We start from the raw sequence: 14,369 nt of genomic DNA, 5'->3' as shown, positions 1-14,369 counted from the left end.
AGGATAAGGATATAGACTTCAGGGTGACCAAAGAATGAGAATAAATGCTGATACAAGATAAAAATATCAGTTGTCTCCGTATCTTTTGCCTTTTAAACCTACAGTGATGAGGCAGGAAGAGGGAGGCCAGGAAACAGGCAACTGGCCGGGGGGCTTGCCAAGGTGGAAGGAGAGTACCCAAATTCTTTGGAGAAAACGTATTTGAAAAACATGAGAACCAAACGTATACACCAGTGAAAATGAAACTACATGAAATGAACATAATGTTGCGTAAGAGATGCCAGACACAAGAAAACATACTGTATAATTTCCTTTCCCTAAGTAAAAAACCAAAACCTGGTAACATTAATCTACGCTGTTAGTCAGTCAATGGAATGAACGGGGAGGGGTTGTGACTGAGAAACGGGACGAGGGGCTTGGCCACTGGCGATGCTCTGTGTCTTGACCTGAGGCTGGTCTGGTGGGGAGTGTTCACTTGGTACCTTTATGATACGTGTACTTTTCTGTATAGATATATTTTAATAAAAAGTGAAAAGCTATACGACATTAAAATATATGTATGAACTAGATGAATGGAAGCTGCTAAATTGTTACTGGAGTTCACACTCTATGTAGAAAACATGCTTGTATTTTTGGAAGCCTACATTTCTTCTCAGAGCAAGAGAACATGAAATGGTAGTATCAGTAGAACCACAGGAAAAGGACAAAAGGAAAGTGCTCAACTCTTTCCACAATCCAAGTTTATTTTCTGTGAGAGAGATGGGGACGTCATCTGCTGACTTGGGATGAGTTCTGTCTTTGGAAGCCAGGCTCTGTGCTCTAAGGGCGTCCGTGAATTCCTCAGGAAGTTTCCTTGTGGTTGACATGCTGGAAAACAGGCCCTGGGAGTTTAGGATGAGCCTTCCTACATGCTGTTTTAGGAGGATCCTATAGGAGGCCAGGCTCTGAGTGTGTTGCGAGACTGAAAGTGTGTGGCACAGATTCACAGGTCTCTAGGGAGCGGAAAGCACACCTCAGCCTGCGGACCCAGCTCACACAGTTTACTTATAGAACTTACTGGCATGTATCCAGGGCATGCTTAAAGTGTAAAGTCCTGGCGGGGCACGGTGGCTCATGCCTGTAATCCCAGCACTTTGGGAAGCTGAGGCAGATGGATCACAAGATCAGGAGTTTGAGACCAGCCTGACCAACATGGTGAAACCCCATCTCTACTAAAAATACAAAAATTAGCTGGGCGCGGTGGTGGGCACCTGTAATCCCAGCTACACAGGAGGCTGAGGCAGGAGAATCACTTGAACTTGGGAGGCAGAGGTTGCAGTGAGCCGAGATCACATCACTGCACTCCAGTCTGGGGGACAGAGCAAGACTCGTCTCAGGAACAAAAAAAAAAAGAAGTATCAAGTCCTAGGAAATGGGGTCAAAGCCAGAAATGGCCCAGGAGCCAGACCTTAGTCTAGTGATCTAGTGTTTTCCCTGAGCTGGGGCTCGTTTTTGCCTTTGGGATAAGCGCAATTTGCCCTTAATGGCTAGCCTTCTGTTGAGGATGCAGAGTCTTCAAGGAGTTGCCTGTGTATTTGTTACGTGTCCTTGAAATTGGCTAGAGAAAGAGAGGCGGGGCTACGAAAGCAGGTGGAGACTTGGATACCACAGCCTTGTCACATCAGAGAGAGGCACACATGAATCTGGCTCTAGCAGTAGGATACTTGATGCTCAAGTGCATAAGAGGGGCCAGGTTGGCATCATCCCTAAAGATACCTGGAGAAAAGACACAGGTGAGGGGTGGAACAGCTGATTTTTCATTATAGCACCACTAGGGAGAGCAAGAGCATCGTGATGCCTGTCCATGCCAGCTTGGACTTTGGGCCCTGAGCTTAGTTTTTTCCCATTAAAAAAAAAAAAAAAAAAAAAAAGATCCACAGCATTCAGGAGAAAGCCTCAGAAGTAAGTTAAAGAAAAGCACTTTTAGTTATTTTTCTCCTGAAAGAACAAGGAAAAATGAGGTCCTGCAAACAATTTTATTTTATTTTATTTTTTTATTGAGATAGAGTCTTGCTCTGTCACCTAGGCTGAAGTACAGTGGCATGATCTTGGCTCACTGTGGCCTCCGTCTCCTGGGTTCCAGCGATTCTCCTGCCTCAGCCTCTGGAGTTAGCTGGAATTACAGGTGTGCACCATCACACCTGGCTAATTTTTATATTTTTAGTGGAGACACGGTTTCGCCATGTTGGCCAGGCTGGTCTCGAACTCCTAACCTCAGATGATCCACCTGCCTTGGCCTCCAAAAGTGCTGGGATTACAGGCACGAGCCACCATGCCAGCCCTGCAAACCATTTTCTACCAATATTCATTCTCTTTCTTTCACATTGCTCCATGCAGCACTTACTGCCTGCATCTTCCTTTGAGGAGGGCTGTGGGCAGCAAACACAGAGCCTCAGGGGGAGAGAAAATGAGAGTGAGAGTGACAGAGGGGAGGAGGGAGGGTGGAACAGAGGGAGAAGGGAGAGAACCCAGGGATGGAGAGAGACCTGGGAGCTATTTCTCACTCCTCCAGGAATTGCTTGCAAGCTTCTTCCATTCCCTTTATGTTTGTCTGTCTCATGCCGCTCTAAAATTGTGCTTGTTTGAGAGGACAGGACTGGATATAAACCAAAAGGGTGGAATTCCTCTGGTGACAGTAGGGGGCTTCATGGGAGAAGTGGAAGTGTTCAGAATAGCAGGGTGGAGGAAGAAAGCTCCAGTTTCTGTAAACCTGGAACTGTGGACATGACAAGTGGTCCCAAGGGAAGAGAAATTAAGTGGGAATCATTCTTTAATCTACTGGCAAACCTCTCTCAGATTCATTCACGCACAGATCTGCATTATGAGTTTGCCGATGTGGGTACTGTTGTTGCTGGTGCCACATTTTGAGGACTTCCTGCCTCGAATTGTGGGCCTTAGGCAGAGAATGATATTACAAAGACACCTTGGAGTGATAGCCCGTCCTTCCATAACTGGCTCTGACATTACACATGTAGAACGAGGAAAGAGAAAACAATAATTGAGGTGTTATAAAGTTTTTTTTTTTCCTTTTTCTCTCAAGAGATGACAATGATGCTTTAGAAAACTTCACCAGCCCTTGAATGTTCCACACAGTCCCTTGAAAAGGTAGTGATACATATGCTTAATATTGACGTTCAGAATACCTCAACATTGGAGTGCACTGAGCCATGCAAACGTATCCTGAGTGTGTTAAAGGGAGAAATAACATTGACTGAACATTTGCTGTAAGCCAAACATTTTAGAAACACAATCACTCATTTTTCACAATGATCCTGTGAAGCAGGTACTATTTAATAACTCCATTTTATGAGAAAAAGGGTCTCATAGAGATGAAGAAATCTGCCTAAGGTCACATTTGTTTGGATGCCTGAACGATTACATGGGGGCAGAGTTCCTGTTCCCCCAAATTCCCTACCCTACAGCCAACCAGTAACCCACCAGTGCCAGGGTAGGGATTCAAACTGAGATACCTTTAGTGCCAACAGTCCCCATCTTAACGAGTGTACACCGCCTGCCATTATACTAGCCTGACTCTTGAGAGAAAATCTGAACTGCTGCTTTAGTATTTCTGAACTGTCAAATGCTTAATTCCTTTCTACTTTCAGAATTAATGTTTCTGCTGTGTTTGTAAAATCAAGGTGTTGTCAGGAGAGAGGTTCCAGAATCCATGTGTTCTGGCTTTGTTAGCTCTTTCTTGTTGAGAACCTTGGTCAGGTTGTGGGAGATGATCTTTTCTAGCCTGCTGTGGTGTGACAGCAAATGCCACAAAAAGAAACACCTGAAAATGACAGAAAACATGCTCTACCACAGAACAAAATCCAAGAGCTATGTTGTTGTTGACCAGCTACTTGGATAGGCTCCACATGCTAACCTCCCTGGTTTTATTTGTATCTTAAACCTGGGAAGGAAAAGAACCCATGTTTACATTTTCCCCTGTGGTATATCTTTTCAACAGCACCATGCTCTCCCTGCTGCTTGAAAGGATCAGTAAAAGAACTTAGACATAATGGGTGGTAACTAGATATGATTACAAGGTTCAGTGCCTTTGATGTCCACGGAGCTGCCAGGTAGGGTGATGCTATAATATTCTTTTTTTAAAAAAATCCCAGACAGGGTATTCTTGTTAATTGGATCTCTTACTATATTTGGAAGGCTGCCTGCACCATGGCGGTGTGTCAGCGTCTCAAGGTGGGGTGTCCACTCAAAGGTACACCTTTACATGGGAAATTCTAGAAGCTTCCTAGGAGGTGTGGAGGTAGAGTGGCTTAGGGAAAGAAAAGAGAAAGGATACAGTAACTCAACTGTCAGCCTTGTCAGTTCTTTATTCTAAAGAACCATGGCAGTCTGGAAAGAAGGTTTCCAGCCTTCCACTTTTCTCCATACTGACTGTGGCAGACAATGATAGCTGTTCACAAAACCGGTTTCCCTCTTTTTCCTGAGTACCCAGTGAGTCCACCTTCCCCAGCATCCTTTGTAGTTGCACGTGGCCATGTGACTAAAGGAATGTGAAAAGTCTTAATGTGTTCTCCTTCCAGGTGTTGCCCTTAAAAGCCTTCTCAACCATCCCCCATATTCTGTTTTCCCCTCTCCTGGTTGATAGGATAGAGGTAACCCCTAGGGAGGCCTTGGAAGGCATGTGTTTCAGATGACAGAGCAACCAGCATCCTGTGACCCTGAATGACACTGTGGGGGCAGATCCTCTCCAGATGACCAGGTGTACTCTTTGGGCACTTAGCTAAGCAAAAATAAAACTTCTATTGTGTTTGAGTCATTATACATTTGGGCATCTACTTGATACCAGAGTCTAATCTATCCTAATACACCACCCATCACTGACTCTTGAACTGTCTGTGCATCCCTAGTCCTGCTGATTTTATCTCCTAAGTAAGTCCTTCAAATGCTTCCTTTGCTTTTAGGAGAAAAACCTAAACTGTACCATAATCTATGAGAACATGTAAGATCTAGCCCCTGCCTACCCACACCTCCTCAGCCTCATATGCTACTTTCTTCTTTGCTCTTGATATTATAGCCACACTGCCAGCCAGGTTTTAATTCTTTAAATGCAGCATGCTCTTTTTACCTCAGGCCCTTTGCACATTCTGTTCCTATTTACTGAAACACTGCTTCTTCCCCTGATCCTTTATCGCCGACTCAGTTTTCTGACCTCTTCAGAGAACGAATAGAGAACACGCATGGGAGTAATACAGTCAATTAGGTCACTTTTCAAGAAAAAACCTATCATACTCATTGCCTAATGTTGTTGATGCTTCAGGACTGGGAAGAATGTGTGAGGCTGTACTTTATAAGCTGAAAGCACATGTATGCAAAAAGTTGTTTAATGAAAAATTGCTAACAATTCAAACATCTGAGTCAGTCTAGGTAAATTACATAATATTCTTAACATAGGCTATTATATAGCCATTAAAATTATGCTTATGATACAGACAAATGTTTATTACTGAGAGGAAATAAAGCAGGATAAAAGGGAATGATTAAGGAAATATAATAAAATGTCAGCTGTGGTTGAGTTTGGAGAGAACGACTTTGAACCAGCTGTTTTCTTTCCTTTTTGGCCTCCTGAATTTTTCTGTGTTTTCTAAAATTTCTTTAGTACTTTAATATTTTACAATAAGAAAACAACAACTGTATCTGAATATCACATTGTATTATCATTACATATTTCATAACTTTTCTCCTTCCCAGACTGTGAGCTTCCTGAAAATTGTATCTTGTTTATCTGTGGCTCCTTGGATTAGGAGAAATCTGATCTAAGCTGGATTAAATATTCCATAAAAAACTGCCAAACGAATAACATGAATGAATTTGACATAAAATACTTCTTTAATGAGGCCCTTATGGAGTCCCACTTCCCTGTCTATTACCAAAGTCTGGGTTGCAAATTCTCAAGCTAGAGTATTAGCTACTGGCAGTGTTATTGGTGCTCAGAGAATCCCACCTAACCAATCAGGAGGTCACTAAGCTGCCTGACTACGAATGGGATAGAGATGTCCAAGAGTAAGGAAAGAGCCATAAGAGCCACTTATAGCAGCAAAGTAAAAGTAGTCCTCTGCCATTTGGCATTTAGCATTATAGCTGTCAGTATTTTAACTGGAGACTAAGCTCACAGATGATTTCCTTGTCCAGCTAATTCACTGTGTAATTAAAAGCAGGCTCTTTCCCACCTACTTTGAATGAGTATCTTATTTAACAAAGGGAATAATGACAAATACACAAATATTTATTTTAGTTAATCAGCATTAATACAGATGGTTTTATGGGTAAAAACAAAAATAAAGACTGCAATGCCACAGCCAGGGAAAACTAGGTATAACAACCTAGGTTCTCACTGTAAGGTTATCAAGTGAGCCTCTGGATGAAGTCCCGGAGAGAGGGCCCCAGGCGACACGGAAGAGTGACCAAAGCTTGTTTTAATGTCGTAGGCTCCCCAGTGTAAATACTTCCTCAACCAGATTCTGGTTCTCTCAATCTCCTTTAAATGCCCATTTCCTTGTTTTGCTGCCCTTTCCTCCTCTAGGTTTTTTTTTTTTTTTTTTTTTTTTTTGAGACAGAGTCTTGCTCTATTGCCCAGGCTGGAGTGCAATGGTTCAATCTCGGGTCACTGCAAACTCTGCTTCTAGGTTCAAGTGACTCTTGTGCCTCAGCCTCCTGAGTAGCTGGGATTACAGGCACTTGCCACCATGCCTGGCTAATTTTTGTATTTTTCGTAGAGATGGGGTTTCACCATGTTGGCCAGGATGGTCTCGAACTTCTGACCTCAGGTGATCCACCCACCTCGGCCCCCCAAAGTGCTGTGATTATATGTGTGAGTCCCCGCACCGGGCCCCTCCCTTATTCTTTTACTCCTACCAGTTCCACCTCTCAAGAAGGTACACAACGTGGTCCATCATATCACCAGTGTTTCCTCACCAAAGCATGTGTCCATAGTGATCAGGTGTGTGTTGGGGGGTGATGGTTCTGCAGAAAGGGCCCTACTGGCACCACCATTAATCCCTGCAGAGAAAGCTCATTCATGCCAATCCCTGTCAGGGGTTTTGTCTTACTACCTGTCTAGGAGTACAGGGACTGAAGGGACTTGGTTCTAGATTTCACTGATGAGGCTGGAAGGGAAGCATCACAAAGGCCATGAGACACTTTACAAAGGCGAAGCTAATGCACATTTACAAAGATATATTTATATTTCAGATATCCTATTTTTTTTTTGAGATAGGGTTCTCGCTCTGTCACCCAGGCTGGAGTGCTGTGGCATGCCTATGGCTCACTGCAGCCTTGACCTCTGGGCTCAAACGATCCTCCCATCTCAGCCTCCCTAGTAGCTGAGACTACAGGCATGCGCCATCACACCTGGCTAATTTTTGTATTTTTTGTAGAGACAAGGTTTTGCCATGTTGCCTAGGCTGGTCTTCAACTCCAGGGCTCAAGTGATCTGCCCACCTCAGCTTCCCAAAGTGCTGGGATTACAGGTGTCAGCCACCAGGTCTGGCCATATTTCAGATATCCTAAAGCTATCAGAATATTTCAGAGAAAATCAGACTTGGCTATTATTTGGAAATAGTAAGTCCTAGGTTAAGATATTCCTCCTACTTACTCTAAAATGGGGTTTCTGGTCTTATAAGTAACAAAGTGAGGTAAATCTTCAGATGATGAAGATCTAAGATGAAGAAACCACCAAAGCATGGGGTGCCACTGCCTGTCTACTCTGCACATAGGGTATGATCGGGGAACCTGGGTTTGGCGTGGCCATGCCACTGTGTGGTATATCTGATGAGGACAGCAATCAGAAAACTAGCTGTCCAATGGCACAAGAACCATTCATTTCTTCATCTCGTTGTGGCAGTGAAACTCCTAGGGTACACATCACAAATGAGTGGTCTACAGGAAGGGAAAAATAGTAGCTGGGCCTCATTCTGCTATATGTAGGTGTTTTCTGTCTTTTAATTGAAGTAAATATTTTTATACACAGCATATTACCACCCCCTATTGTCTACTACTCTTTGCTTCCCTGTGCCTTCCTGGTCCCCGTTGGTCTCTGAGTTTGCAAGGCCCACCTGAGGGCAATGCCTTTATCAGAACTCCACTGGCTATCTTCTTTAATAACTCCTGCCAACTTCTGATTCGAGCAAGCTCCAGGCTGCTATTGGCCTTACCTCTTGCCATCTTTCTCATATCCATCCAGTCCTTACCTTCCCATCCCCACTGCCCTGAGTTCAGGCTTCCATGACCTCTCCTCTAAACAACAGTGATGGGTCTTACCTGGCCTTTCTGTCCTAGGATTTCCCTTTTTCAATCCATTCCCTTCAATGCTTTGCTTTTGGAAGCATGGCTCTTTAACGTCACTTCCCACCTGCATTTCTGCACTCTGGGCTCCACCCAGACTACAGCTCACACTGTTCTCTCTACAGCCTAGAGGATTTTCTACTTCCATGAATTTATCACTCTCCTTTGTCCACTTGGAACTCCTTGCCCCCATCTTTGCATGTTCACATTCTATCTGTATGGAAGGCTAAGATTAAAGAAAAACATACACATAAAAAGATCAATTTTACCTACCTGTCCCAGTCAGAATTAATCTTTCCTCCTCTAAATTTCTGCAGCGCTTTCTACTTTCAGAGGGACTGAGGTTCATGCTTTGGCTTTCCTACTAGCACTATATCCCTGAGAGTAAAATTTGCGTCTAATTTGTCTTTGTATCCCCAACCTAGCACAGGGCTCCATTAACATGTGAACAAATACATACATGAATTTCTCACCTGCAACCTGGCAGTTAATTGTCACATTCACTCCCTGCACTGTTTTGATGCTGCTTCCTATATCGACTGTGACTGCAGGCTTCTCCGTGTTGATCACGGTCATTCGTGACGTTTTCACTAGTGGCTTTCCTGAAGATAAGAAAGAATATGAGATGTTACTTGGTGGTGACTGTGGAAATTGGGGCATTCCTTTGAAATGTGGGCTAACCACCAATGCATGGCTGGTCTATCCAGACTTTTGCAAATAACTATGTTTTCTCTTGAAAAATTGTAAGTGCACAGTATAAAAGCATCTACGTACCTACCTACCTACCTACCTTCCTACCAACCATAGTGTTGTCAGTAAAAGATCAAGGATTGAAGAATTTGAAGATAGAGCATGTTATACAAATTGAGATGATTTATGCATTCTAATCATTAACTTAACAAATAACCTATGACATCATGTTTTACAGGGCCTTTTTTTAAAATTAAATTTTTTTACTTTAAGATAATTGTAGATTCACATGCAATTATAAGAAGTAATAGAGAGCGCTGGGTGCAGTGGCTCATGCCTGTAGTCCCAGCACTTTGGGAGGCTGAGATGGGTGCATTACTTGAGGCCAGGAGTTTGAGACTAGCTTGGCCAACATGGTGAAACTCCATCTCTACTAAAAATACAAAAATTAACCAGGTGTGGTGGCATGCAGCTGTAATCCCAGCTACTCAGGAGGCTGAGGCATGAGAATCGCTTGAACATGGGAGGTAGAAGTTGTAATGAGCCGAGAGCACACCACTGCACTCCAGCCTGGGTGACAGGGTGAGACTGTCTCAAAAAAGAAATGATACAGAAGACAAATACTGCATTATCTCACTTATATGTAGAATCTAAAGAAGTTGATCTCATAGAAGTAGAGACTAGCATAGTGGTTACCAGAGACTGGGGAAGGGAGTTGGGAGAGGAAGACAGGGAGACATTGGTCAAGAGGCACAAAATTATAGTTACATAGGAGGAATAAGTTCTGGTATTATATTACACAGTAGGGTGACTATGTGTATATTTCAAAATGTCTAGGAGAAAGGATTTTGAATGTCCTGACCACAAAGAAATGATAAATGTAAGAAGTGATGGATATGCTAAGTACCCTGATTTGATTTTTATACAATGTATACATGTATCCAAAAAAATCAGACTGTTCCCCATAAATATGTACAATTATTATGTGTCAACAAAAAATTTTTGAAAAGCATGATCCATAAAAAGAAAAGTTTGTCTTTCTGTGCCTAGCTTATTTCACTTAACATAATAACCTCCAGGTTCATCCATGTTGCTGCAAATAACAGGATTTCTTTTTTTTTTCTCTCTCTCTTTTTTTTTTTTTTGAGACAGGGTTGGTCTTGCTTTGGCATCCAGGCTAGAGGGTAGTGGTGTGATCTTGGCTTACTGCAGCCTCTGCCTCCCAAGTTCAAGTGATCCTTCCACCTCAGCCTCCTGGGTAGCTGAAAGTACAGGTGTATGCCATCACACCTGGACAGAATTTTTTTTTTTTTTTTTTTTTTTTTTTTTGTAGATACAGGGTTTCCCAGTGCTGCCCAGGCTAGTTTCAAACTCCTGGGCTCAAGCGATCTACCCACCTCAGTCTTTCGAAGTGCTGGGATTATAGGCGTAAGCCACCACACCTGGCCTCATTTTTTTTATGGTGGAAAAGTATTCCACTGAACATATATGCCACATTTCCTTTATCTATTCATCTGTTCATGGACACTTAAGCTGATTCTATATCTTAGATATTGTGAATAGTGCTGCAGTAAATATTTGAGTGCAGATATCGCTTTGATTACTGTTTTCATTTCCTTTGCATATATACCCAGGAGTAGGATTGCTGGATCATATGGTAGTTCTAGTTTTAATTTTTTTTTAATTTAGTTTTAATTTTTTGAGGAACATCTACGCTGTTTTCTATAATGGCTATACTAATTTACATTACCATTAACAATGTATGAGAATTCCTTCTTCTCCACATCTGCACCAGTATTTGCTTTTTTTTTTGGTCTTTTTGATAGTATCCATTCTAATAGAGGTAAGGTGATATCTCATTTTGGTTTTGGTTTACATTTCTCTGAAGATTAGTGATGTTGAGCATTTTTCATATGCCTGTTGGCCATCTGTATGTCTTCTTTTGAGAAATGTCTATTCAGGTCTTTTGCCCTTATTAATTAACTAATTAAGTTCAGGGGCACATGTGCAGGGTTGTTACATAGGTAACCTTGTGTCATGGGGGTTTGTTGTACAGATTATTTCATCTGTCAGGTATTAAACCTAGTACTCAATAGTTATTTTTTCCTGATCCTCTCCCTCCTCCTGCCCTCCACCAGGCCCCAGCATCTGTTGCTTTTCTCTGTGTGTCCATGTGTTCTCATCATTTAGCTCCCAGTTATAGGTGACAACATGCAGTATTTGGTTTTCTGTTCCTGCATTAGTTTGCTAAGGATAATGGCCTCCAGCTCCATCCATGTTCCTACAAAGAAAATTTGATCTTGTTCTTTTTTATCTTTTGTCCATTTTTGAAAATTAATTTTTTGTTGTTGTTGAGTTGTTGGAGTTCCTTCTATATTCTGAATATTAATCTCTTGCCAGATAAAGAGGTTGCAAATATTTTCTCTCATTCTGTAGACAGACACATAAACCCATGGAACAGAATAGAGAACACAGAAATGAATCCACATACTTACAGCCAACTCATTTTCAACAAAACTGCCAAGAACACAGAATACAGAAAGGACAGTCTCCTCAATAAATGGTGCTGGGAAAACTAAAGCTAGACCCCTACTTTTTACCACATAAAAATTAAAAATGGATCAAAGATTTAAATGTAAGACTCAAAATGATAAAACTACTAGGAAAAAACATAGAGGAAACACTTCATGACATTAGTCTGGGCAGCAATATTTTGGAAAAGATCCCAAAAACATAGGCAACAAAAGCAAAAATAGGATTATGCTTTTGATATCAAGTTTAAGAACTCTTTACTTAGATCTAGATGCTGATGATTTTTCCTATTTTTTTCTAAATGTTTTATAGTTTTACATTTTATGTTTAAGTCTGTGATACATTTTGAGTTAATTTTTAGGTAAGATGTGAGAGGTCACATTTAGATAGGAGGTCAAAGCCCATTTAGTTTTTGACTATGGATGTCTAATTGCTCTCTCACCGCTTCTTGAATAGGTTATCTTTCCTACATTGAATTGCTTTTGCACTTTTGTCAAAATTAGTTGGACACAGTTGTGTAGATCTGTTTCTGAGTTCTCTATTCTCTATTCTGTTCCACCGATCTATGTGTCTATCCCTCTACAATTATATTGTAGCTATATCATTAATTCTGAAATTAGGTTCGCTGATTTCTCCTGCTTCTTGGCTATTCTAGTTTCTTTGCTTTTTCATATACATTTTAGAATAATCTTCTCTACATGTATAAAATATTAGTAAGATTATGATAGGAATTAAACATGTATATTAGGAAAGAAATGACATCGTGACTTTATTGTGTTTTCCAATCCATGAACAATGTATGTATGTCTATTTATCTTCTTTAATTTAGATCTTCTTTAATTTCTTTCATCAGAGTTTGTTGTTTCTGAGATACAAGTCCTGTTATATTTTGTTACATTAACCTAATTATTTTGGTTTTCTTTTGATTGTCTATATAGACAATCATTTCATCTGCAAACAGGGATAAGTTGTATTTCTTTGTTTCCAGTCTCTATGCCTTTTATTTCCTTTTCTTACATAACTGCACTGGGTAGAAGTTATAGCACTACAATGAAAAAGGGTGGTGAAGGTGGTTTTTTTCATGATGTCTAGGTTTCAGATGAAACCTGTATATTTTTCTAGTTATGAGACTTTGGATCTTATTTAAACCTTCTGTTTTAGCTGCTTTCTATAAAATCACTCAGGTATTGGAGCAGGGAGATACCTCATTGTTACTACCCAGTGAAGGTTAAGTCCAAGTTCTCCACTTGGCCTCTTCTCTTACCCAAGTAGGGGGCTCCTCATTACTGCTGGGCAGGAGTGGGAGTTCTGGATCCCCACACAGTCCCCACTACACAGCTGCGGGAGAAGCCTCCTCACCTTGGGCAGGTGGTACAAGTCCTCACTCTCCAGGGGACCTCCTCTTCACCATCCCAGTGTGGAGGGGAAGGTGGGCACTGCAGTGTGAAGGTGGAACTCCAGGCTCCCCATGTGGTCTCCCCATGTGGTCTGGTAGGTGTAATGAACGAGGACTGAAAATCTCTGATACTCCCCTCCATGAGTGTTGGGGGGCACCTCATTTGAGGCTGGCTGCGGGGGAATCTAGGCTTCCTGCTCAGCCTTTGCTGGTGTGGGTAGTGGTGGACACAGTGTTTTCAGTGGCATTTGGTAGCCTAGAGTAGAATTTGCTAAAGGTTTTCTGTCTTGCTATGATTCCCCTTTCCTGGTCCTTTGGTTAGAGAGAGAAGGCTTCTAGGCTTCTAGCTGGCGTTGTTTTTTTTTTTTTTTTTTTTTTTTTTTGGTACTCATTGGTGTTTACCAGTAGCCAGCTTCTTGAGCTCCAAGTTTGTGATTTATGAGGCAAAAAGAAAACCCAACAAATTTACAGTTTGATTTCCAAGGTCTTTGGTCAGTTGGCTTTCTTCCCTTTACTTTTCAGTCTCCTTATGTGTGTTTTATATATAATGTACAGGACCTTTAGTGGTACTTAGCAGTAAGAATAGGGAAAAGTATAACTATGCCATCTTCCCAGAAGTCATAGTTCTGTGTACATTGTGTTTTAATAGGCCTTTATCAGCTGGATATAAAATACAGCACTTTGTGCACATGACTACAAAATACAATGAAAAGACTCATTCATCGAACACTTTGGGGAAATAGGGTCCACATGAGATCATATTCATATAACCAAAGCTTAACCTTTGGTAAGTGGATTTAATTTTGTTTTAACCATTTTATAGGCAGGATATTCTACAATTACATTCACTCTTCTCTGCTTTCATTAAATGTGAAGACAACCTTAATTCAGAAATGCCCTTTGGAGTCTTATACTTGCTTTTTATATTTTTTGTTTTCTCCCATATCTGTTTATCCTGTATTCCTGTTTGCACTGTCCCACAGCCTCATAATAGAAGCTATCCCTCTTTATTCTTTGCCATTTTATTTGCCCTCTAGGCATAGGTAATTAAGCTCATCATAACTGTGTTCAAGGGCAGAAACTTGAATAATGTTCTGAGAAGCTCACCTTGGAATGCATGCATAGGCTCTATTTTGACTGTTCAGGGGACTTTTTCATTATACCACTTATATTCCATACATTTGAGATTATGTATCATCTGATGAGTGATTTAGTACTATAATGGTTGTTGAGCATAGTAAATGCATGGCCACAATGGGAGGAAGCAGTTGGAATGGTATTGAATTAGCACTGGTATAAATGACCTCACCTCCCTACTCAGAGTTAGAGCTACTCAGCTCTGACTCCAAATCTACCCTACATCTTACCAGCATCTCTGTTGCTGTGATCTAATGCTACTATAATCTCTGGATGGACT

The 14,369-nt window shown here is 41.4% G+C and overlaps 1 protein-coding gene across 1 annotated transcript in view; it reads right to left on the bottom strand.

Annotated features, from left to right (window-relative positions):
* The window catches only part of ADAMTSL1 (ADAMTS like 1), a 440,698-nt gene that overhangs the window by 78,329 nt on the left and 348,000 nt on the right, over positions 1 to 14,369 (bottom strand). The window contains exon 21 of the mRNA XM_030920098.1: positions 8,808 to 8,936. Within this exon, the coding sequence (XP_030775958.1) occupies positions 8,808 to 8,936 (129 nt within the window). The remainder of the gene's footprint in view (positions 1 to 8,807; positions 8,937 to 14,369) is intronic.

This window comes from Rhinopithecus roxellana, chromosome 16 (assembly GCF_007565055.1).
Source record: "Rhinopithecus roxellana isolate Shanxi Qingling chromosome 16, ASM756505v1, whole genome shotgun sequence".
Taxonomy (NCBI): domain Eukaryota; kingdom Metazoa; phylum Chordata; class Mammalia; order Primates; family Cercopithecidae; genus Rhinopithecus; species Rhinopithecus roxellana.
The sequence above is the reverse complement of the archived record's forward strand: the minus strand, read 5'-3'. Positions and strand labels throughout refer to the sequence as shown.